A 27,139-nucleotide genomic window follows, 5' to 3' on the forward strand; every position below is an offset into this window, starting at 1 on the left:
TAAACAGTTTTCTTGAAATGTAGGAAGGACATAAACGGTTTAAGCAAACAATAATGGACAAGCATAGATATTTGCACGTATGTGCTATGCATATAAACTGACAGCTTATCAGATGCATGCAAGTGTTGTGTGAATGTCTGTTTAAGTTTCGACGTTAAAACCGGACAAATCCTGCAGAATTTTGAATCTCATGTAAAATTATTTTTCTTTTTTTGCATTGTCAGGTTTTTAAAATAATATGATTTTTGAAACAGTTTCAGCATACTGTTGTGCATATACACACTCAATGAATGATATTGTCTCTTTTTACAATATTATAAAATTAGTTCTTAGTCTTTTCAGAGCTTTAAATATTATAGCTGCTTTTAATTTTCTCAAGTGTCACCAGGAATGAAGATCTACATCGATCCGTTTACCTATGAGGACCCCAATGAGGCTGTGAGAGAGTTTGCTAAGGAGATTGACATTTCATTTGTGAAGATCGAGCAAGTCATTGGAGCAGGTAATGTGTTATCAAATCTCAAGACGTCTAACCGTGATCTACTGTAATATTCGTCTAGTTGAAAAATGTGCCTAGCCCAGTCTAGACCTAAAGACTGATGCACTTTTCTCGATCCGTAGGGGAGTTTGGAGAGGTGTGTAGCGGTAATCTGAAGCTCCCTGGAAAAAGGGAGATGTTTGTGGCCATCAAAACGCTGAAGTCAGGTTACACAGAGAAGCAAAGGCGGGACTTCCTGAGTGAGGCGAGCATCATGGGACAGTTCGATCACCCCAATGTCATCCATCTGGAGGGAGTGGTGACCAAGAGCAGCCCTGCCATGATCATCACTGAGTTTATGGAGAACGGCTCATTGGACTCTTTCCTGAGGGTGAGTACATATAGATATATAGACATAGAAATAGTATAATATATACACTGGTGGCCAAACATTTGGAATAATGTACAGATTTAGCTGATTCATAAGGAAATTGGTATTGAATTCACCAAAGTGGCATTCAACTGATCACAAAGTTTAGTCAGGACATTACTGATGTATAAAACAGCACCATCACTATTTGAAAAAAGTCATTTTTTATCAAATCTAGACAGCAGCATCACTCCAACACCTTATCCTTGAGTAATCATGCTATATTGCTGATCTGATACTAGAAAATCACTTGGCATTATATCAAACACAGTTAAAAGCTGTTAAATGAAGCTTAACATTGTCTTTGTGTTTGTTTTTGAGTTGTCACAGTATGCAATAAACTGGCATGTCTTAAGGTCAATATTAGGTCAAAAATGCCAAAAAACTGAAGATTTCATACAAAGGTGAACACTACAGTCTTCAAAGACAAAGGACAACTGGCTCTAACAAGGACAGAAAGTGATGTGGAAGGTCAGATGTACAACTAAACAAGAGGATAAGTACATCAGAGTCTCTAGTTTGAGAAATAGACGCCTCACATGTCCTCAGCTGACAGCTTCATTGAATTCTACCCGCTCAACACCAGTTTCATGTACAACAGTAAAGAGAAGACTTTCAAGAAAAAGCACTTTTCAAACAGAAAAACAAAAAGAAAAGGTTTGAGTGGGCAAAGAAACAGACATTGGACAACAGATAATTGGAAAAGAGTGTTATGGATCTTAACCCCATTGAGCTTTTGTGGGATCAGTTAGACTGTAAGGTGCGTGAGAAGTGCCCGACAAGACAGTCACATCTATGGCAAGTGCTACAGGAAGTGTGGGGTGAAATGTCACCTGAGTATCTGGACAAACAGCTGGAATATCAAAGATGTGCAAAGTTGTCATTGCTGCACATGGAGGATTTTTTGATGAGAACTCTTTGAAGTAGTTAAAAAGAATAATTCTAATTGTTATAGTAATTTTTCACGCTATTAATGTCCTGACTATACATTGTGATCAGATGAATGCCACTTTGGTGAATTAAAGTACCAAATTCTTTCCATAAGAACAAAATCTGTACATTATTCAAACTTTTGGCTGCCAGTGTATATATGCTGATTTACAGGTAGTCCATACTAATAATGCAGCCTTCATGGGTGGAATTATCCTACTTCCCACTTTTGAAGTTGTAATTATAAGGATGTCACGTTCAAGTGCTTTGTTGTCAGAGAAAATAGAAAATGGAGAATGCCAGGTTCACACTGCAAAATATATTTTTCATATCCAATTGGTATTTTTTTTTCTTTTTTTCCTGCATGAACCCCACAAAATATTTATGAATTTACTGTCCTTACTGAACTGATTATTTCGTTACTATTAACTATTACACATAAAGCATTTGCCAATCAATAAACTATATGAGAGAGTTTTGTTTTGGAGTAAAACTGAGGTTGATTACATTTTAGTACCGTAACAAACAACATTTCACGCAATCTGTGGATACGTCTACATTAATCTGGATACATTTGAAAACCGTGCTTTCATTTTCGAAATGCTACCGCACTGCCGTTTTTAAGTGTATTCCAAAAGTTTCTCGTCCACACCGAAACGCATTAAAAGCTTAAATCCCAATTGCATGTCGAGTAAACTTCCCGTCTCCTTTAAAGGAATGCAATGTGAAGGTTGTACAAAGTAACATTTATCTTTAACAATGCTATCAAAGTGAATAAAATCAGGCTCAACAGCGGCGCTATAACACTGGCCGTCATCTTCTTTGTTTTGGTTGACTGGATCACATGACTGCATCACATGACAACAAATATGTCATCGTTTTCAGATACATACGTTTTCGCAGTCCGCACTACAATGCAAATAATGCATTTTCACATTTATCCACTTGGCAGAGCGTTTTCTAAAAGCTCAGTTTTCGCTGCCAAAAAAGCTGTCTCGGTGTGGACAGATGGCCAAACGAAAACGTATTAGTGTGGATGTAACCTAATCAAAAACCGTAATAAACCGCATTGCTTTGTTTAGCTAGATGTATTTTTTTATTTTCTAAAGAAATATGAGTGGTGCTTGCCTGTGCAAAACTCGCTGCCATGATGTTATGGTATTGTGGGTGGTTGCCAGGGTGTTGCTATGCATTTGCTGAGGTGATCTGAGTGTTTTGTGTGCATGGCCAGACGATTGCTCAAAATTAAATATAAAATGCAATCCTTTACATAACAAAAAATATAATATTGTTAATCACATACATGCTCAGTCACTTCAACATGCCCCAAATTCCCGTCGCATTGGAGTGAAAATCTTTCACCAGCAGGTGTGTATACACATCAACATTTCTCATGTCCATCAGGTAGTTCACTACAGGGTGTCTCTCTAATACTGATCTTCCCCCCTGTTGCAAACGTCTACTCTCAGTATTGATTTCAGCTGTAATACTGTTATAATACTCAATACTCTTCCATTCATCTCTATGGGATGCCACACTAATGACAGTCTCTTTAAAGAAAAGCACTTTGCCGCTCTTCAGTCATTGCTCTGTGGTTAGTCATGCCCTCATTTCGTATTGGTCATGCTCTCTTGGCCACACTCTCTGCATTACAAGCATCAGATGAATACTCTGTCTTATAAAAACATGAACCATATGTGCTTCTAAAATATATCACGGAACACACAGAGTGATCATAGAATTGTGCATAGTGTTTAATCCTGTGCATAATCCATGTTTATTACAACGGCGGAGATCTGGATTTCCAGTGCGAGGAAACTGCTCTATATCTGCATCCATCCCCATGGACGCATTCAGATGATTATCCGAGCAAGAGAATCACCCAAATCCCTGCTTACTGAAAAGGCATATGGAATGAGAAGGAAGATTGCTGTCAGTCGGCGAGTGGCACGTGTCAGTTTGATTTCAGCTACGAGTTGATGCGGGTAAAAGACTTTATCGCTGCTAATTGGCCTTGCTGTTTCAAGTTGCCTTTGATTGATGTAAATATCTCATCTTTGGGGGAGGAATGATTTACTTTGCTCATTAGCATGGCTTTGCCTCTGATCTATCAGGAGGGAACACTTATTTTATCCTTCACACATAAAATGTTTTGGTGTTAAGCTCAGGAAGTAATTATCAGAAACAAGAAACCTTTATGATTATGGAGTTTGAACGAGGAGATGTAAACAGGAAACAAACATCCTGCCATTTGTTATAATTTGAACCAAATTTATATCGTCTTACCTTAATCAGATTCAGCTCTCGCTAACATCTGTAAATGTGTGATTCTGATGTTATTTTAGCTGATTGGCGAGCCAGTTGTTTCACTCGTGTTTATACTTGCATCCTATGCACATCCCAACCTGTGACAGAATGCACATGCCCTACCATGCCATATCGAAGTTGCATGAGTAACTGAGTGGCGTCTGGTAATATCAGTAGAAATAAAAGTCAAAAATCAGAATGAGGATCTGAAGATCTGAAAGGTTTACTTTGGAATTGATTCATGATTATGTGTTAGAACATGTAAAATAAAGGCCAACTAATCATTTGCTTTCATACCGTCGGGTTTTGGTGGCGTAAGAGAGAGCTTTGAAATATGTAAGATCATTGTGCAGGCACACAATTGTGTTGTTTGTGCAAGACTGTCATACCTTTCTGACAGAGCGCATGAACTCTTTGAAAACAACACGCCTCTGTTGTGGCACCTCACTTTGACAGCAGATGACAACATTCGGTTGAGAGAGTTGCCTGACACTAACCCATTTTGTATTCCTTTATTGCTCTGATCCAGCTTTCAATATTGTTTTGTGGCAGAGTAAGCAGCGTGAAAGAAAGAGAGAGAAACGTGAAAAGCTCTGCTGCCTGCCACTATAAAACCTTCAGATAGATTTGAGAAATGTCAAACTGAAAAGTCGAGCACTGCCGAACAGACAGCAAAGAGACATCTTGTAAGAAACGCCATGAATGGAATAATGGATGGATTACGCCATATTCAGAAAAGAAAGAACATTTGTTTCACTGAGGCTGCAGATCCAAATACCTTTGGGTGAAGAATCCCTCCAATTAAACTATAAAAACACACTGTGAGCCGATTAGAGTGACGGGCTATATTTGTGAAGGATTTCAGCTTTATGAATAATGGATAGTGCTTAATTGCTGTGGCGGGTGAGGAGAAGTTTGATGAAGTTGGCTTAACGTGGGAGAAGGGTTTGAGCTGCCTAATTATAGGGTGTGTTTCAATCAGGAAGTCGGCCATTTCTAGTGCTGTCCCATTGTCAACATCATTCCAGTGCACTGAAACATTTGCCCCCTAGAAATCCCAAGTTTGCATAGTAAAAACAATTGAGCCTCGCCTTTTCACTATGTTCCCATACCAGAAATGTCTTCATTAGATGTGGCCATCATCACATTCTCAAATGAATATTCCAGGTTCAATACAAGTTGAGCTCAGTTGACAGCATTTGTGGCATAATGTTGATTACCACAGAAATACATTTCGACTTGTCCCTCCTTTTCTTTAAAGAAAACAATGATGTGTATGTAACAGTGAAAAAGAGTTACATTTTGTCTGTTACCAATTGGATCACTTCAGAAAACATTGATTAAACCCCTGGAGTCATTTGGAGTGCCTTTATGTGGACTTACCTGACCTAACCCTAACCTTAACCTTACTATATGTTGAGATATTCTTCTAAAAACCTTCTTTGTGTTCTGCAGAAGAAAGAAAGTCATACACATCTGGGTATGAGAGAAGGAAGAAGAAGTGAACTGATTATCAGATTAGACAAATGTTTCCTTTTAAAGTCACCTTAACCGGCAAAGTTAAAAACACTTGTTTTAGCGTTTAGTATTTGATTGACGGACAAGTGGGTGGTGCTTTGCTGCTGTCCAGGACACATCAGGACAGATTAGCATGTACACTGTAACGTTTTAGACCCTGTTTACGGTGTTCAACGTTGTCCACTTGTGATCGGATCCCCCAAAATGCATTTTAATCCCAATTCATGACATAGGGAACTAGGGGGCAGGTAGGACCCATCCACTGCTGTTCATCAGTCCCCATTTGATGTGTGTGCCTGTCCACACTCCACCTGCTGGGTTCATCTCCTCTGATCAGAGGCTGAATGCTGCATGCCTCATGGCTGTCTGCGGAGGGTCCAAAGATGGAAGCAGCTGCAAGCACAGCTGGGTCCGACACTGGTGGACCTCCTCATATGCAAAGAGCTTTCTGACCACCATGGTCAACAGCTGCAAGATTTTCTGCAACCCCGCATTGATCACAGAATGCCTGATATAGCATTGCGTAGCGTAAACTCAACCAATCCTCACTAGCATCTTTGCACAGCCAGCCCAATCCGGGCTTTACTCAATGCATTGTTTTCAGTCTCTAAATCAATGGCTCCTTAACCACGTTTTCCGCAGCTTAACTCTTGCCTTAGTGCGGTTCTTTAGGATTTATGGCTGTAGCATAACTTCAGATGTGCTGACTAAGTTATATTTCTGTGCTAGGGATGTACAAAACTACTTATTTAAAAAAAAATAATAATTCGGAATGACTAGTTGGTGTTTTCGAACACTCACCTGCCTTTCATAGTTTGGGCAAACAGATTGCCCCTCCGCAAATGCAATTTTTAATGTCAGAGGTGTAATAAAAAGATTGCAATTCTGTTTGTTGCCGCTGGTGGCATAGAAATTTCTCACTTCACCTTTAAGGAAGCCATATAGAATTAGGCTTGTTCCTTGGTCATGGGGGTTAAGAAGTGGTCCAGAAGCTATAACCATTGTGCATAACCATAGGCATCTAACCTCAGGTGGCTCCATGGGGAATAATGTCTTTGTTATAGGTATAATGTAATGCACTTTGGATAAAAGCATAGACTGAATGACAACTTGTGAATGTGAATGTGAACATAGTATTTAAAAATATAAAAGAATTGTAAATGAAAACAATCAATGCATTACCAGTGTAAAACGAGTTTAATTGTATTGAATACCTTAGTAAAAAATAAGGGGTAATTTTTGACCAATATATGGAAACCAAGTAAATGTTAAACTAGTCAGTACAAATGGTGATAAACGCCCTAATTGGGACATTCCTGGAGTGTCAGATGAATAGACCACTTAGATCCCTTTGTTGACGCTTCCCTTTTCTGTACTTATTTCCAGCAAAACGATGGGCAGTTCACTGTGATACAGCTGGTGGGCATGTTACGTGGTATTGCCTCTGGGATGAAATACCTTGCGGACATGAATTACGTTCACAGGGACCTGGCTGCCCGCAACATTTTAGTTAACAGTAACCTTGTCTGCAAGGTGTCTGATTTCGGACTCTCGCGCTTCTTGGAGGACGACACTTCTGACCCGACCTACACCAGTGCCCTGGTAAGACATCTTTTTTATGTTATGGCATTCATGCACTTTTGTTGTACTCTTAACCTCTGAGAAATTAATTGTTTTTGATTGTGGTTCATACAAGGGGGGGAAGATCCCTATTCGATGGACCGCCCCAGAGGCCATCCAATACCGGAAGTTCACCTCTGCCAGTGACGTATGGAGCTACGGCATTGTTATGTGGGAAGTGATGTCGTATGGAGAGAGGCCATATTGGGACATGACCAATCAAGACGTACGTGCTCTATCACTTATACTTATTAAGCTGTTAATATGTTCATGATGATGATGATGATATATATATATATACGAATATAGATACATTATTTTCCTGCTATGTCTTATTTTTCAAGTACCAATAGAAATGCACATTACATGCTTGTGCCAGAGACTGTTTATCGGTTGTCATATGTTAGAGCGTGATAGATGAAAGCAGTGTATCAATGTTGAATCAAAGGCTAAGGTAAACAGTCACTATAGCTCATCATAAATCTGCCCATGTGCTGCTCTGCTGTATGCAAGGCCAAACCTCAGACCCCAAACACTCCATGAGCGCAATCAGTTATGCAGAAACAGCCACACTGATCATCACATCCCACTGGTCTCAGAATGCAGAAGAAGACATAGAAGGAAGGGTTTGTGTCAAGTCTTTGCATTTATTTGTTTAAATGGCAGGTTTGAGCTGTATTTGTGTTTGTTTGGAGGATGTATGCTCTTGGCTCTATCTATCTATCATCTGTCTATCTATCTGTCTATCTGACTGTCTATCTGTCTGTCTGTCTGTCTGTCTGTCTCTCTGTCTGTCTGTATCCACCCATCTATCCATCAAGTTCTTAAGTTGATCTTAATACACATATAAATCTTGATGTAGATAAATAAAGGTCTAGTTGAAACATTATTTTTCAATGACCTATACATCTCTTAAATTCAGGCACTAAAATTCACCTGTGTGTAATGGATTGTTTTTGCTGAGCAAAAAGACGATTTCACATGCAAGGCACGATGCCATGTTAAACTTTCTCTGCCCTTCATGAGACCTCCCATTGCTATCATCCCTCTGGGTGGCTGGGAAAAGGCAAATTGTGGGTCCAGATAATGAAAATAGTTTCAAATTGAAAGTGTGAACGCTAATGTGCTAAAAGGGGGCGCAGATCTCTGCAGTTATCTTATTAGCAGCTCCAGATAGAGTTGCGGTCCTCCCATCGGGCTGGCCGTTTGAGGCAGCAGAATGAGATTAATCAGGCCTTGAATGGAGCATAGTAATGGCTGCAATAATGAGCTAGGGAACACAGGGTCTCACTCGGGTCCTGTTCGTTCTTTCCACTTTATGGATGTGCATCTTTCTTCAGCCACCAAGGCTGTTTTTTGGATGTATCCTGTGTGTCATTCACAGTAACCTTTTTCATTCAAATGCCACAAATACGTTCACATCAGTGTTTGGGAGTGACTTTTATTAACTTTAATGTAGTTAGTCCTTTTTGGTTAGTAGTTTGTGGTGTAGCTGACAACTTTTTCCAAAGAGTAGCTTGTCTGTAGTTAAAATATTTTAAATTAAGTGTAACATGTAGTGGGGGCCTAGGTAGCTCAGCAAGACACTGAATTCCACACCTGGAGTCGTAAGTTCGAAGGGCGTGCTGAGTGACTCCAGTCAGGCTTCCTAAGAAGACAATTGGCCTGGTTGCTAGGGTGGGTAGAGTCACATTGGGTTAACCTCCTCGCGGTCGCTATAATGTGGATCTCGTCCTTGCTCGTTCACTAGGTTTCTCGCGGTAACGCGCTCAACAAGCCATGTAATAAGAGGTGCGAATTGACTGTCTCAGACACGGAGGCAACTGAGATTCGTCCTCCACCACCCGGATTGAGGCGAGTCACTACGCTACCATGAGGACCTATAGTGAATTGGGAATTGGGCATTTTGGGGAGAAAAGGGGAGGGGAAAAAAAGAGAATAACTTGTAGCTTGACAAGCAACAGTTTCAAAGTAGCTTCTCCAACACTGATCCATATTGGATGCAGACAGCAGCTTAGTCGCCATTTGCTCATTTCAATCACATGCTTCGCATAAAACCTGAGTATTTGTTTTACACATTTAGTGAGGCTATACAGTTAATTTGCTGGAGTACAAGACATATCTAAACACAGAGTGATATTCTTGATTTCCTGTAACAACTTGCAACATTTTTCTGAATGTAAAATTTAGTCAGTGTGTATATTATAGACCATGTGTTAATCATATTTAATTTGACAGATGTTACATGATTGACGATGAGTAAGAGGGTTGGAGCCAGAGGCAGGCAGAAAACTGCAGTGTGTGCATGGTGCTGCCAAACAACTTGGAATGCAAGAGTCACACTAAAGCCAAAAGTATGCTTCGTTTTTCCATTTGCTGCTACATCGCGGGTCATGATGTGAATTTCGTCGGACTGAACATATACAACACAGTTTTTGTAACCACACAGACTTGTTGTACATCTCTGTACGTGTCAACTGCACATGTGCCTGGAATCAACTGCACTATAAAGCACAACAGTGCCCGCCTTCTTGTGCAGCCATCTTGGTTCCAGAAGTACTTTTCCCATTCATTTGTTTTTCATAGGCATTTCATCTATGGAGGCCCAAACCTGCAAAAATAATAAATAAATAAATGTAATAATAAATAAATAACTAAAGGAATAAATGTCTTGATAAAACAAATATAATTAGTTTTTAATTAAATGTATTCCTGAATTTATTATTGTATGACTTTATTCCTTTATTATTTTCTATATTTATTTTTAACTTATTCATTTATTTTGCATTGTTTTTGTAATTTTATTTATGTGTTCATTTATTTTTAAAATGTATTTATTCCCACATATATTTATTTCCATATTTATATATTCACATATATATTTATTTATTTATACATGTATTTATTTTTACTTTTCTGTGTGCAACATGGAAATGAGGGAGGCGGTCCTTGCGTAGCTCCAGTGCATCATTGGTTGAGAGCTCAATAGTACTTATCGGAAGCAAATAAGATGCACGTCCCACCTTAGCACCCTCGCACAGATTTAGAATATGCAGGGAAAGTTTTGCAGAGAGTCTAACAATCCAGGATGTGCTTAGACATTCATACCGGCCTACAAATCTCCTAAACCATCAATAAGCACCTCTACTCTAAATAAAACATAGTCATTTGATGCGTGGTTATCGACTTCATTCGCTAAGTTGTGCAACTCTCTAGATATATGTGAAGCATCAGCTATAGATTTTTTTTATTGCAGAACTTATATATACATAAATACACACATACATAAACGATCAGGGAAATGAAGCATGGTTGTATCTTTAACAATGAACAATCATAACAACAGAAAACAATATTATGGATTTGCGGACATCAAAATATGAAGTTATATACACAGAAAAAAAAAAGAAAAGCACAAGGTGAAATCATATCATTTATGAAACTTGCTCATTTTGTGGTTTTGTTGAAGAAACAGCTCCCCATTTATTTTGTGATTGTAGTGTAACCAATAAATCTTGGATTGACTTAAGCTCTTGTGTTTTTAGCCCCACAAATAGCTATAGTTTACACGATATGACTATGACCTACCGTCACATCAAAACAAGTCAAGAGTAATCGAGCACACGCTTCAATCTACGATAAACCAATGGTAAACAGGACCCGCCCACATCATTATCATACAAGAGACAGAAATGTAAGAATAAATATACAAATAAATACATGTGGGAATATTTAAATATGGAAATAAACACAGGTGGGAATAAATAAATATAAAGATAAATTAATGCATAAATAAATAATAATAAAATAAAAAAAAAATGAAAGAATAAAAAAAGATTTAAAGAATTAAAATAAAAAGAGAAAATAATAAATAAAGGAAAAAAAGTCTACAAAAATAAATTCAGGAATAACTTTAATTAAAAACGAATTATATTTGTTTTATACATTTATTCCTTTATTTATTTTCTTATTATTACATTTATTTATTTATGTATTTATTTATAATTTTTGCAGGTTTTGTTCTCCATATTCATCAAATACTTCATAAAATCCTTCTAAGCCCTGAACCAAACCAACCAGCTCTGAGGTGACTCACAACATTACAAATTGTGATTTGTATCAAAAAGTATTTGATAATGTGATAAAAACAAAACAAAAGCACAAGACTGAACAAGAAATTAACTACAATCCCATGAAGCATTGCAAATGAGGTTATCTAAAGACTATAGAAAAATATAAAACTGTTGATTTAAAGTAGTTGATTATAACTATTAAAATCATTATATTTAAAGTATATTACAAAATAATAATATATATACAAATATATTCATATTTTGAGGGTGTAGGGAGACGATGCATCATGGCAGTGGGTGGTTTGTTTGCTACGATTCTCTGATTGGTGGATTTTACCCCTCAGGATCATGAGTAGTGTAGTTATTCACCAGGAATTCAGCTATTAAAAATATCAGCTATTTTTTTTGCATTATTAACTTGAAAAAACATGGAATAATGGCTTCAACAGACGCTTATACCATCTATTAACAACCTCCGATCTTATGGCAGGTCTTTTAAGGTTTAAAAGTTATTATCAATTATCAATTCCCCTATGGAAAAAATTATGGGGATTTTTACTTTCGAAGCCAGAATGTTGTGCCCTATTGACCAACATTAAGCAGTAGCAGTGCACGTGTGTTTAACGTGTCTGTACGAGCTCACGGTAAATGGAAGATACTTTGAAAGTCTAAACGTCTCGACTGCACGTCATGTAACGGCAAGAAAAAAATATATGAACAGAGTGGAAATGCATGTACTTCCATGGGCAAGTTCTATTAGCTGATATTAAGAAGTATATAGACAGCAGCTGTGTTGGCCGTAATCGCTTATTTATAGTCTGTGTGTGTATGCTGTGTAAAATGTTGCTTGTGTGTGGTTGTGTAAGTGTGAAGGTTGAATTTGATCATGTGTGTGTTTGTGGCCAATGACAAATGGCTTCCTTGGGTCCCCCTAAGACCCAGATAATGATCACAAAGCATTTATGAAGACTGCAGATCAATCCTCTGTCTCCTGCAGTGTAACAAGCCCCAAAGACACCAGCTCTTGTCTGACGCCACCTGCTTCACGCCAAGCCTACAGTTACTATCAAAACATTTGTGCTTTATGACAGTACATTAAATTAATTCAAATTAAATTAAATCTAATACATTTACAGGATTAAACATCAACATTATCTTTAGTTATTACACATTAACAAGCTCTAATTTAGCCCACATTATAACAGACTTTTTAATCATTAACACACACCAGGCCTGAGAAACAAATCACAGATGTCAAGAGCACAGCATAATATAAAAATGGCTTATACTGTCAAAGACGTGGACTGGGCTGTACTGCACATGTTAAAACACGTTATGCAGTTTTATATATGAAATATGCCATGCAGAGACTTCTGTGAAAAGTTTTGAGTGATGATGCAAATGAATCGTTGAATCAATGCATTAGAATGGACAGTTTGAACAGATTAATTCAGATGAATCAACTAACCAACTCTATTAACCTTTTTTGCTACTGCAGTTTCGATCAGTTTCAATAACCGGTAACACTTTACAATAAGGTGCCATTTGTTAACATTGGTTTACAACATTTTATAAAATGAACTAACAATGAAAAATATTTGTATAACATTAGTTAATGCACTATGAAGTAACACAAACTTACAATGAAGAGTAGTATGTTTATTAACTAACATAAACAAAGATATGAATAATATATATTTACATTTTTTGTTCATGATACCTAATGCATAAACTACTGTTAATGACTGGAACCTTATTGTATAGTGATGCCCAATCATATTTACACTCTCGTAAACGTAAGTCAAGTATCGCGGCACTCTAATGATGCACTTAATGGCTTAAAAAAGTGGCTTTAATTTTTTCCACATCAATTCACTCCACACCCCCATAATGACAAAGCAAAACCCATCTTTTTGATAACTTTGAACATTTATTAAAAAGAAAAAAACTGAAATATCACATTGACATAAGTAGTCAGTACTTAGTTGAAGCACCTTTGGCAGCGTTTACAGCCTCAAGTCTTTTTGGGTATGATGCGAAAAGCTTTTTACACCTGGATTTGGGGATTTTCTGCCATTCTTCTGTGCAGATCCTCTCAAGCTCTGTCAGGCTGGATGCTGACCATTGGTGGACAGCCTTTTTCAGGTCTCTCCAGAGATGTTTGTTTGGGTTCGGGCTCTTGCTGGGCCACTCAAGGACATTCACAGAGTTGTCTTGCATTGTCTTTGCTGTGTGCTTAGGGTCATTGTCCGGTTGGAAAGGGAACCTTCAGGACCAGTCTTAGAACCTCAATGCTCTGGACCAGGTGTTCATTAAGGATATCTCTGTATTTTTGTATCCTTCAACCCTGACCAGTCCCTCAGTCCCTGTCGCTGAAAAACACTCCCACAGCATGATGCTACCACCACCACGCTTCACCATTGTGATGGTATTGCACAGGTGATGTGCGGTGCCTGGTTTCATCCAGATATGACACTTTGAACTGAGGCCAAACAGTTCAATCTTCATTTCATCAGACCAGAGAATCAGAGAATCACAGTCTGAGAGTCCTTTAGGTGCTTTTTTGCAAATTCCAAGCAGGGCTTTAATGTTATCTTGCACTGAGGAGAGACTTCCGTCTGGCCACTCTGCCATAAAGCCCAGTTCGGTGGAGTGTTGCAGTGATGGACGTTCTGCAAGTTTCTCCCATCTCCACACGTGATCTCTGGAGCTCAACTAGAGTCACCACTGGTTTCTTGGTCAACTCTCTTACCAAGGCCCTTCTCCCCCAATTGCTCAGTTTGAATGGGTGGCCAGCTTTAGGAAGAAACCTGGTTGTTCCAAACTTAGTCCATTTAAGAATTATGGAGGCCACGGTGCTCTTGGGAACCTAAAGTGCAGGCAAAAGTTTTCATAGATTTCCCCGATCTGTGCCTCAACACAATGCTGTCTGAGCTCTGTAGGCAGTTCCTCTGACCTCATGGCCTAGTTTTTGCTCTGATATGCATTTTCAGCTGTGAGATATATAGACAGGTGTGTGCCTTTCCAAATCATGTCCAATCAATTGAATTTACCACAGGGGAACTCCAATCAAAGTGTAGAAACATCTCAAAGATGATCCAGATAAATGGGATGCACCTGAGATAAATTTCAAAAGACATAAAAAAGGGTCTGAACAGTTTTTTCTTTTTAATACATTTACAAAGTTAGCAAAAATCATTTTTTTGCTTTCCATTATGGGGTATGGAGTTTAGATTGATGGTAAAAAAAATATTTAAAGCTTTTTAGCATAAGGCTGCAACATAACAAAATGTAAAAAAATGAAGGGGTCTGAATGCACTGTATATGGTGAATATTTGATATTAGCTGCCCAGCCCTGATATAATGAAAAAATAACAAAACAAGTCCCAAAAGCCCTTACATTTTAACAATAAATGTAAAGTTTTAATACATTTACTAAATTGAAACAGACAGACACGTCTACTGCAAAAAAATAAACTTTGTTCGCCTGCCTGTTCCCCTCGCTTCGAAGAGCCAGCCAGAGACCCTCACAGATCTGTGTCTCCCTCTGCAGGTCATCAACGCCATTGAACAAGACTACAGGCTGCCCCCTCCCATGGACTGCCCCAGCGCCCTCCACCAGCTCATGCTGGACTGCTGGCAGAAAGAGCGTAACAACCGGCCCAAGTTCAGCCAGATTGTCAACAACCTGGACAAGATGATCCGCAACCCCAACAGCCTGAAGGCCATGACGCCACTGTCCTCAGGGTAGGTTATAAAACATGCCGAGAGGAGGATTAGTGTTTGCTTGGATGGTGAAAACCAATATTTCATCAGATTGACTGGTTCCAAAACTAGAAGAACTGTCTACCTAGAAAGCATTTTAAGGCATAATACTGTATGTGCGCTACCGGCATAAAGGCTTTCCAGAATGTAGACAGCAACACAATTCTGTCATCTAAGACAGGGTTTCCCAGGGATCTGTATGATTGTGAAGAGATTGCATCAAAAAATATTTCTGACATTTACCGAATTTTACAAATATTGACCGACCATTCCAAATTTTGTTGTTTTTTTGACAGATATAAAACAAGAAAGAACACAACTTAAACCAAGCGCTCTGTGGTTAAAAACCTTAAAACCATTCTTATTTCAAAAGTCAGGAGTTTTCAAACCAGGAGGCCACTAGAGGATTTTAGGGTGTCTGTAAATTTTTTTATAAAATGACATTAATGAATTTGACTTTATTACCATTTTTATACTGCTTTCTAAAGACTGGTTGGAAATCAAGAGATTAATCATGAGTATTTTATTCTATTGAAAGCCATATTTTTTATAGGATTTTAGATAGGCCATATTCTCAATAAAGCTGCTTTTGAACAATATTTGTGAAAGCATTACATTTGTTAACATTAGTAAATGCATTAGTGAATAAACAATTAACAATATATTTGTTACAGTATTTATTTATCTTTGTTAACGTCAGTTAATAAGAATGCAGTTGTTTATTGTTACTTCTTAGTGCATTAACTAATTTAGTTATCTAATACAACTTTTGATTTAAAAAGTGTATTAGTATATGTTGAAATTAACATTAACTAAGATTAATAAAAGCTTAATTATTATTATTCATTGTTAGATCATGTTAACATATGGAGCCTTATTATATAACGTGCTACCAAATTGAATTGGACATTTTTCTCTTCAGGTTTACATAAGAACATTAATAGAGGTGAACAAGATGAGAAAAAATATACACCGTGAATACTATATAAATATTTTTGGAGATATCATTTGACTGATATTGGGTCTGTTCTAAAACAGAGTTAGTGAGCTGCCTCACTGTCTCCTGTTTACATAGAGAGCTGTCTTCTATGGCAGCATCCTTACTGAAATTATCCCTCATAAGAGTGCGATTTGGAATGCTCTACAGAGGTGGCAGTTCCGTGCATCATTCAAATAGCGCTCTTCACGCACAGCGCACAGGACACCAAAGTCTTTTTTGTAAGTCAGTTCAATGGTGACCATCTTTGGAAGGCTCCCAGGGTGCCATTTTTCTATTTAAACAAGTGGCATGCCAGTGCAGATCCTATCTACTTGAATGGGGAAAGGCCGAAATCTCCAAAAAAAAGTGGAATTTTCCCCCAATCATCCATTACGTAGTTCTTTAGATGCACAATTGTACGGGGTCTTCATTGCCTGATGGTATGCTTAATAATGCACCACACATTCTCAATTGGACACAGGTCAGGACTGCAGGCAGGCCAATCTAGCACCCGCACTCTCTGCTTACACAGCCATGCACTTGTAATCCGGGCAGTATGTGGTATGAAGTTGTCCAGCTGGACTGGCTTTTGGACCTGAGACAGATAACAGCTTGGATGGTCCTTTTCCTCTTTGGCCCAGAGAACATGATGGATGTGTTGTTTGAAATGTGGACTCATCGGACCAAAAAACACAGTTCCACTGTTCTACTTTCCATCTAAGATGAGACCGAGCCCAGAGAAGTCGGCAGCGCTTCTGGACAGTATTGATCTAGACTTCTGCTTTGCTTAATACAGTCTTAACTTGCATCTGTGGATTCAGAGGCAAGTGGTGTTACTTTGAAGTTTCTTTTTGACACCTTTCCAGCTATTTAGTGCTTGTCTGCCGCACTTGGTGTAGCATGTGTGTGTGTGTGTGCGTTTCATATATTAGGGGGAATTTTCAACGCCTGACCTTTTGCCCTGTCTAAGACAGACTCCCTTACGTCCTTCAAGGCATATTTAAACAGTTTCTTTCAAAACGATTCCCGTAATGCTTTCAGTCTGGAGTGAAATGCTTTGGATTCACTTCTGATACCTGTGGTGGAATGTATTGATGCCAAAGAGTTTGTGTTGTTTCTTTTGGCCTTGAATCGCTGCGTAAATCAAAGCAACTTGGTTTGATGGCTCAAATAATTTTCGAAAGCTTGAGGCTATTGAGTATTTCAAACAATTGTAGAAAAAACCCAGAAGCTAGTCTGTTTCTTGTGGACAAATGTAAAATGGCCCAATTTCTACTGTCACAATGCTGCTGGTGAAAGGCTTGGGTTGCGCGTGCTTCCCACAAGCTCTTTTCACCCGGAGGCTTATACGCCACAGAAATGTTGCTAGAAAGTACAGTCATCTGGGGATGTTAATTGCGTTTTTGAAGAATTAAGCAGGGTAGAGGATATTTTGCTCTTAAATTGTTCCCTAACATCCTTTTTGTTCCTCTCCAGAGACTGAATCTTATTGACCCAAAAAATAATATAGCCCGTAAATCCCATGTGTGTCACAATTGCCAAAAATATTCACATGAGGTTTCAGGGTTTTTTTTGCATTAATTTGCCAAATAAATGTGAATCACATGCCATTCAGGAGTGTTCCATGTATGGGTGGATTTAGTTGTGGGGACTGAATGGTTTATGCGACTTGATGTGTAAAGGCTCAATTTACAATGTATATTCACAACAATGTGACTCATCTGTCTCTCTCTCTTTCTCACTTCCCCTTTAGAGTGCATTTGCCCTTGCTTGATCGCAGTGTGCCCGACTTCTCAAGCTTTAGTTCTGTGGATGACTGGCTGGACGCTATTAAGATGGGCCAGTACAAAGACAACTTCGCCAATGGCAACTTCACCAGCTTCGACCTAGTTTCCCAGATGACCATGGAGTAAGTCTGATACCTTAAAGGAATAGTTCACCCGAAAATGAAAATTTGCTGATAATTTACTCACCCTCAGGCCATCCAGGATTTAAATTACCTTCTTTCTTCATCAAAACAGGATTTAATAGCAAAGTATCCCAGGATTTTAGCTTCATCCAATGCAAGTGAATGGACACCAATTTTTGATGGTCCAAAAAGCATATTTAGGCAGCATCAAAGTAATTCACACAACTCCAGCCGATTAAGTAATGTTTTCTGAAGTTAATCGATACATTTGTGTGAAAAACAAATTGCTAATTAAAATGTTTAACTTTAAATCGACGCTGCCGCCAGCTCTCTTTAGCTGTTTGAATTGACCTAACTCTCGTGTGAAGTACGTTCCTCTGTGGTAAACAGAGCGGAACTTCTGAATTCTCACGTGAACGTGCCAATGTGATGATGTCACACAACAGCGACATGAGGCATTGAGTGTTTATAAGAAGCGATTTTAATATACGTTTTAATTAGTGATTAGTTTTTCACACAAATGTATCGATTCACTTCAGAAGGCATTGCTTACATTTACATTTACATTTATGCATTTGGCAGACGCTTTTATCCAAAGCAACTTACAGTGCACTTATTACAGGGACAATCCCCCCGGAGCAACCTGGAGTTAAGTGCCTTGCTCAAGGACACAATGGTGGTGACTGTGGGGATCGAACCAGCAACCTTCTGATAACCAGTTATGTGCTTTTGCCCACTACGCCACCACCACTCCTTACTTGATCGGCTGGAGTCGTGTGGATTACTTTGATGCTGACTAAGTGTGCTTTTTGGACCATAAAAAATTGGTGTTTCTTTGCAGTGTGAATGTTGGTATCAATTCTTGTCTGTAGCTATGTTTCCATCCAAGTTGAAAATGTTGTTTCATGTGAAAAACCATTATAACGCATACAAATTTTTTGCAAATAAAGCCGCGTTTCCATCCACTATGTTCAAAAGAACAAAATCATTTCTTCCTGATAAATTGTAGCCACTGTGTCTCTTTAATTAATAAAACACTCGCTGTTTACAGCAGAAAGACAAAACAATGTAAAGAACTTGACAATGAATTGCCATAATCATGAGAGCCCTAAAACAGACAATTAATCGACATAAACACAATTATTTGTTTGGCAATTAATCATCAGCCAAATTTTATAATTGTGACAGCCCTAGATGCGATGATTAGTTTGTCCAGTTAAAAACAACTTATTCAGTCACGTGACTTTTTTTTACAAGGGTGTGCATCCACTGTGCGCATCTTTTATTCCTAATAAATTCAATAGGAGTTTATTTGGTAAATGTGTTTCCATCATAGTTTATTCGCATTTCTTCTTATCAAATATTTTTTTATGAGCATTTTAGAGATTTTATTAGAATCTCGATGTTTTCATTCAGCAGTTTGTGTAGCTGGCAATGCCAATCATAGTCGAAATGGGAGCCACGCCAATGTAAGCTCAAATTCCTCTCCTCACCTTGTTTACTTACCAAACACGAGCCAAGCAGACATGCATGACACACACATCATGGTGAAAACAAAAGAGGTGTTGTTTATTCAGAGACACTTGGGTTGGGTAACAGAGGATGAGAGGGATATAGGAATTTATCTGTTCTTCAGTCTTCAGCTGACATACTCAGGTCATGCCAAGTCATTTTTATTTCTACAGCGCTTTTCACAACACATTGTTTCTAAGCAGCTTTACAGAAAATTATGCTGTAATGTCTATAATATCTTAAAGACCTCATTGAGCAGTTTCAATGAAAAACGCGATGACAAATCATGCTTTAAAATTATTTGTCTTTTGGTCCCCAGTGTGCAAGACAAATGTGACTGTGGAAAGGAACATAAAACTTCTTAAGATGAAAAAAAAAACAGGGAGAAACCATGCTCAGTATGGGGAGCCAGTTCGCCTCTGGCATTTGAGTTTAGTTTGGCATCATGTGATGAAGCCAGTGAATTAAAATGTATAGACCATATTAACGCTAGCACCATCTTTGATTTTTAATGGAAATGACAATGAGGCTGTGAGGGATCGACTTACCATCTCTTCAATGGGCTGTAATGCAGTTTAAAATGTTTTTGGATTGTGCTGCAGACAAAAAATTGATAAAACAACTGTCCAAGAACATTCAGTATACAAATACCTCCAGATAAAATGAGTTGTGGAACATCAGATGTGATCTAGGAGCTTTATACATCTTTATACCATTCATGCCATTGAAGAGATGGAAAGTCCTTCCCTCACAGCCTCGTTGTCATTCCCATTAAAAATCAAAGATGGTGCTAGCGTGAGTAAGGTCTTTTACTACAGTGTTATGTTATCTGCTTCAGAATGCTCATGTTTTGTCTTGTCTCTTTGTGTGTAGAGACATTCTCAGGGTTGGCGTGACACTAGCAGGCCATCAGAAGAAGATCCTCAACAGTGTTCAGATGATGAGGGCCCAGATGAACCAGATCCATTCAGTAGAAGTTTGACACCAGTGCCCCCATTAGACTGGGAAGAGAACAAGAGGAGGGTCATCGTAAAGGGATAGGGCGTCCACCCCAGGCCCTGAGACTGCTTTTCTTTCTGAACCACCTTGGATATCCACCTGCCCCTTCCTCTCAATAACACTCTCATTCTCCATCTGTGTTGGCCGAATCCTTCGCAAACCCCTCAGCCACCCTAATGGGCTCATTCCGGGAAAATATGGTCACACCATGTGATTGTTTAGCTTTAGCCGACACAAATCACAGGACGACCCCCCATATCCCTTAAATTTTCTCTTACTTCCTTTCCAGTTTTCTTATTTACTTATTTTTTGGTTTTGTCTTCTTTTTTTAAAGAGTTTTTGTATAGAATTTTTAAAGCAATGAGAACACAAGGAATCTATATAAAATATATAGATTGGTGTAAAAGTGCGGACTGAATTACAAGGCTACCCTTTAAAAGGGCAATGATGAAACAGGACATGAACACCTCACCCCGCAATATGCTTCTGAGATTTTCTTTATAATATTTTATGGTGAATAATCTTGAACTGTCTGCTCAGTGGCGACACGTGGGACCCTAAGCCCTCTCCCCACATTGACAGCCAAGGGAAAAGGATGCAAACACCATGAAATTGGACTTGTTTTGGCAGCCGTTACTGCCTTGAAGAAAATACGAGACTTTAGTAATTTTTGCAGTTTAGACCACTTATACATGAACAAACAAACAGGAAAAACGCCTACTCTCTTAAATAGTTACCTTGCTCACAGTGTTGCATTTGTGATTTCTCATTGCTTGGGTCGGGGGCGAAATATTTTACAGATATCACAACAGATAGAACATCATCCCTTCGTACCTCATACTCTACATATCAGATGCACTTGACAGTGTGAGGTCTAAAGTATGAACCTGATGTAGTCAAACATTTAGTTTTGGTTTCAGTTATTACTGTAGATGGATTGACATTGACATTTGATGGATTTTCTTTCACGTGTGCGAAGGGGGTCGTCTTGCATATTCTTCCTCCTTTTTAAAAGGTTTGTCATGGGCTAAGATGATTTAGTTTGAAAGACACCATCAGAAAATCTTCCCCACAGTTGTATGTAGGACAATTCCTTTAGCGTGCTCTTTTTTTATGAACTGCTTACAGAGAAAGGCCGCAAGTGCACGAACGGTGTGGTCTTTGCATCACCTACCCTTGTCACTTTTATGTTTTGATCCCTTCCGCATGTGTGCGTGTGCATGTGTGTGTGGCTCGGTGAGCCCAAGGAGCTGCAGAGCATGCGTGGTGTGAAACTGATCTCACAAAAAGCTTGGATTTGATACACTTTGCAGATCACTGTGTTGATATGCCTCTATTTTTGCCACCAAACTTAGCATTCTTTTAAAAAGATGTTTTATAATGAGGTGTTAAGGGTTTTAATATCTGATAAAGTATGCAGTTCGAGGACATTTTCATAATGGGGAAGTGATGTTTCACTTCAGCGATGACCGTGGAGTATAGTTTTATACTGTATGAGGATGTTGATGTAAAACATTTTTGAACTGGGTACATTCACATTCATCTGACAATGCATGGGGCCATTTAAAAGAAAAGTTTAGGTAGACATTCTGAACTCTAGGTGGCTTATGGGATTAAGCTGGGCCAGTTTAAAGAACACAACATAATGTTAGCAAAATATTGTAAATAAGTTGTTGTGTATAGGTTGTATTTTATTTTTTACAGAGAAGACTTACAGTTTTCCAAACATACCAAGGTATGTTACTTCCACAACACTCTGAGATCATCTCCCTCTGGTACATACACATAAGAACCAAGAAAACAATGTATATAACATTCTCAAGCAGAACACCCTGTGTTGGATTTTAGTGTACAGATTCATGTTTGTATGTGTTGTTAAAGCCGAATGGAGAGTCACTGTTGTTAATGTCCATTTTGGGCCTTTCGTTTTGTTCTAGATGGGCTGAGAGATGAACACTTGTGTGTTTGAATGTCCAGGTACATCCGCATACCAGCACTGAGATCACTGTGGTTAACCGTGTACATGCATGTATTCCATAACCTCAGGGTTGACGTGCTTTTTTAATCTACGTTAAAAGCATATGGTACTGTGAGGTCAGATCGATGCAAGTAAGGTACAAGGGCTGATTCACGTTATTGACTCATCATTGAGTGCTGATAAAGTTCCAATACAGTCTTATGACAACTCGCAGTACTACGTACAAGATGGAAAATTCGTAAGATGTCGTACCAGCCTTTTATTCCAAAGGAGACCAAGCAATCAGCAAAGAATTTCAAAGTGATACAATACCGGCATTACATTTTAGCTAGCCTCATATCCAACACTTTATTTAAAAAAAAAAAGGAAATGTCTATGAACAAATCTGATTACATGTTTAATATTTACGTATTTATGCAATACAAATGAGTGACAACAAGTCGACAACCTGAAATACGCTTCCTTCATCTCGTTCCAAACCCTAATGTATTCTTTCTTCCGTGGTGTACATAAGTTATTTCACTATTGACATCATGGTTAGTTTAGGGTAAGAGGTTAGGCTACACTTTATGGTTAGGGTAAACATTTGGGAAAGTCGAAATAACATCGTTGGTCCATTTGATTTTCTCTATGACAGTAAAAGTCATACATTTTTGTACGAGCCAACTTGTATGTTTTCTTACATTTTCACCATCTCTTGCTATTATTATGACTTGTCATAAGACCGGGTTGTAAAGTTCTTGTCATACGGTCTACAGCAGCAATGCTGATGGTGTTTACCATTATCTGTTCTTCCCATTACACAATGCTTCCATTAGAATGAAGATTCGTACAGTGCATGGGCATGAAACATCATTTTGGTCCAGCCGATAAGCCATCCCAGGTGTGAACTGCTGAGATACCTATAAATCCTAAAGACTTGAGAGATAACCCAGTCTACCTAACTCACTTTCTGATCTCTGCCGCTACCCTCAGTATTACTCTGTCATTTGTTATCGTGTGTCCAGAATGAGGGTAGAAGATTTCTTTCCTAAGAGCTTGTCACACTATATGGCCTTTAAGCTTCGGTTCTCAGCTTTTTTGAGGATCTTGGTCAATTTTTATAACAGCAGGAGACTACAGGGAGATAGGACATTAATCATGGGCACTTAAAGGTGTTGTAAGCAATCTTTTGGGTGAATATGACACCTAAAATATATCACTGAAATAGGTTTCCTGATATATCACACCAAAAAGAGTCGGGAGAACAGCCCATGCTTTTTTAGCCAATTGGAAAATGCTGTCTACCTAGCCGTCTTTTACGTGTTCTGGTTTTGGAAGAATGTGAAGTCGCAGTCACATTTACCTTTGCACTTTTTGTGCTTGCAATTTATAAAGAAGCTCACCGCTATTTCCTTGTGTATTGTGAGTATAGCTTCTACTCTACAGTATGTACAAAGCACTGCCAAACCAAACAACTTATTGGTCAATGCTGCAAATTCACATGCCAAAGTTCACCAAACTTGAACACAACGTGAAATGCACGTAGGGAAATTCTTTGCCACTTTAAGTCAATCAGAGACATTTTCAGTTATGCAGATTCCCATTGAATTGACAGTATTTCACCCGCATAATTTTGCCGTGCAAAGGTATATGTGACTGCACCTTAATTCAGTGGCTTGTTCTTTGGTTTGGAAAAAACCTCTTTGAAAAAAGACCTAAGGAAATTGCATCATGAACGCTGTTTCTTCTCTGTGTTGACATATTTCCTGTTAATTGAAATATTCTAGGTTCAATACAAGTTAAGATCATTTGATAGTATTTGTGGCATAATGTTGATTACCGAAAAAAAACAAATCTACTTGTCCCTCCTTTTCTTTAAAAAAAGCAAAGATTAGGTTGCACTGATGCACCTAAAATAGAAGTGAATGGAGCCAATTGTTTGAGGGTTTAAATGCAGAAATGTGAATCTTATAATTTTATAAAATTACTTTTTATTCCATTAAAACTGAAAGAATTAAAAAAGAAGGTTGATTTTTTTTTTTTTTTTTTGTTATCAACATTGTGCCACAAATGCTGTCGATTGAGCTTAACTTGTATTAAACCAGGAATATTCCTATAAATCAGGAAGTTTGGATAGAAAATATTGAAAGCCTTTCTGCTTTTAAAAAAATAACAATAGGCTTTAGTTACGTCACACCCATGAACTACGATTTGCTTCATGCTCGATTGGACAAGACAGCCTGTAAAGGTTACATTTGTATATCTGCTATTGGTTCACTATTGTCAACTTTTAGGATTACACAAGCATATAGATGGCTCAAGTTTAAATACCATGTGGTTCTTAACATGGAAGAGCTTTATTGCTGGTCAGGTTACCGCATCATGCCTGGACAGAACACGGTGCAAGTCAGGTTGAGAGAGAAGAATTTTCTCACATCATAAAACTACTAGTGATGGTGCCAGCAGTGAAGCACCCACCTTTATCTGTCTGTCCAGAACAGAATACCCTCTCATTATTTAATGGCTTCTCTGTGTCAGTGCTGCACTGTAATACTACGGCTCCGATTCCCTCATCTTCCTCAGAATTACATCGCTTTCTTCTTCACACTCCTTTTACAATCACTGTCACTCAAAACTGCAGCAAATCCACACATATATTTCTGCTCTGTCTCTACAGTACCAAGACCAGCATGAATTGTCATGCCAATCCACCAGCTTGGGTTGGCGTTAATCTAGCTGGTCCACCAGCATAGTCTTTCTGATGAAGCTGGTTTACCAAGAGAATCTTGCTAGTTAAAACCAGCATCCAAACCACAACTTAAGCTGGTCTTCTCAGCAGGCTGAAACTGTATTTGAATATGTCTGATCAGAAAACAAAGTGATTAAGAGTTGAGAAGTTCACAACAGTAGTTTAGTGATATTTAGAAGTGCTGCCCGCAAGTCCAAGGTGAGTTTTATATCTGCGTAACGGTACACGATTAGAAGAGCTTTGAAAGAAATCCAGTGCTGAAGAGATATCCTGTACTCTTGATCCTCATCTTATTTAGCTTGCAATGACATGTGTTATTTCGGGGGGGGTTGCACCCCCATTCCTGGCACTTTTGTATAGAGTGATCTAAAGGAACATTAGCAATGAGCCTTTCTGTCTTAAGATTTGTTGGGAGATCATTGCATATGTTGAAAGATTATGACATGTTTGGCAGTTTTGGACTTTTTGTACAATGAATTTTCTTCAACAAACCAGTATTTACCTAGAAATATTTCTTCACAACAATCTTGTGTAATTCTGTTTTCCACTGCATTTTTAATCACAGTTGCTGAAGTTTATTTCTCAGTAGGGGACTAATTACTTCACATGTCTCGTTGTTTTGTTTAACAGAACACTACATAGACCACAGACAAATGGGACGTGGCATCAAGAGTGTTAAAACATCTCACGCATGGTAGCACATTTATTGCTCTATTCACATGGACTATATCACCTTTAAAAATGTTACCACATTTACAAATGAGGCCTATAATGATGCTGGGAAAGATGGTATGCTTGCATTTCTTTTAAAAACTCAGAACCTAGCATTTTTCCAGATCAGAACTGTTGCCATCATGTTGACATGCAAATATTTCCTCCCTTTTTTGGCAAGCAAAAACACAGTTAGCACAGAACCACGCACCGTTTAAAGCTGTTTGTTGAAAGCTGGTTGAAGGCAAGCTGTGAACGGCATATGTTCGCAGATACAGCTGAACCGTTATACCAATTAAAAAACGTTATTATGATGATTATATGTGACTGTGAACGTAAATACAAGCTGGCTCTGGCTCACTCTCATTGGTCCATATTTGGTCAGAAGTTTGTTCCTGGACAGAAAATGGCTCCCCCCGAGAAGCGCTGGTGCCTGTAGGGTTGCGGCACCCTCTGCTGTTAGGCCGGCAGTAGTGCAGCTAGGCTATGATTTGCTCCGCATGTCTCTCAGCCCTAGATTTCAGTACAGGGCAGCAGACCTCTCACTAGCCCAAATTGAGCACTGCCCACCTGGACCACTGTGATGGAGATGGGAGGTACTGTATCGCTGTATAAAATGTACATTTGACTGTAACCCTGTGAATGATGTAACAATTTCATTATTTGTAATATTGTTATTGGTTTATTTTCTAAAAATGGAAAAAGCCCAACTTGACTGTCCTCATTAAAAAAAAAAAAGAGAGATATGTTATAAAACTGTCTTTTTTGATTTGTGTGTGTGTGTGTGTTTTAATGATTTAAAGATGTAGTTGTTTGGTGTTATACAGCCCATACAGCACAACAACAAAGTAATTTGTCACATACACACTTATATATATATATATATATATATATATATATATATATATATATATATATATATATATATATATATATATAGTGTATAGTGGGGAAATAGTATGGAGTAATGGGCTAGTTGTCAAATTTTTTGCAAATGTTTACTTAGAGAAAAATGTACTTAGCAATGTCAAATTTGCTAAAATTCTTCTAATTTAAGAGGGTTTTGAACACGGTGTTTGAAACCAACATACAAAAAACACATTTGCACAATTAGACTTTTGACTACAAATCTTATTGTTACTGAGATATAGATCTTGAGACAACGTCCCCATGTGACAACTAGCCCTGGTCTCCCCTTT

At 38.4% G+C, this 27,139-nt stretch overlaps 1 protein-coding gene across 1 annotated transcript in view; it reads left to right on the forward strand.

Annotated features, from left to right (window-relative positions):
• Positions 1-26,685, forward strand: part of LOC127632504 (ephrin type-B receptor 2-like) — a 209,332-nt gene extending 182,647 nt beyond the window's left edge. Inside the window, exons 10-16 of the mRNA XM_052111115.1 lie at positions 380-502; positions 622-869; positions 7,050-7,265; positions 7,360-7,509; positions 14,910-15,103; positions 17,854-18,009; positions 20,395-26,685. Of these exons, the coding sequence (XP_051967075.1) occupies positions 380-502; positions 622-869; positions 7,050-7,265; positions 7,360-7,509; positions 14,910-15,103; positions 17,854-18,009; positions 20,395-20,503 (1,196 nt within the window). The 3' untranslated portion in view covers positions 20,504-26,685. The remainder of the gene's footprint in view (positions 1-379; positions 503-621; positions 870-7,049; positions 7,266-7,359; positions 7,510-14,909; positions 15,104-17,853; positions 18,010-20,394) is intronic.
• The last annotated feature ends 454 nt before the right edge of the window (positions 26,686-27,139 follow it).

The sequence above is a fragment of the Xyrauchen texanus genome, chromosome 39 (genome assembly GCF_025860055.1).
Source record: "Xyrauchen texanus isolate HMW12.3.18 chromosome 39, RBS_HiC_50CHRs, whole genome shotgun sequence".
Lineage (NCBI taxonomy): Eukaryota > Metazoa > Chordata > Actinopteri > Cypriniformes > Catostomidae > Xyrauchen > Xyrauchen texanus.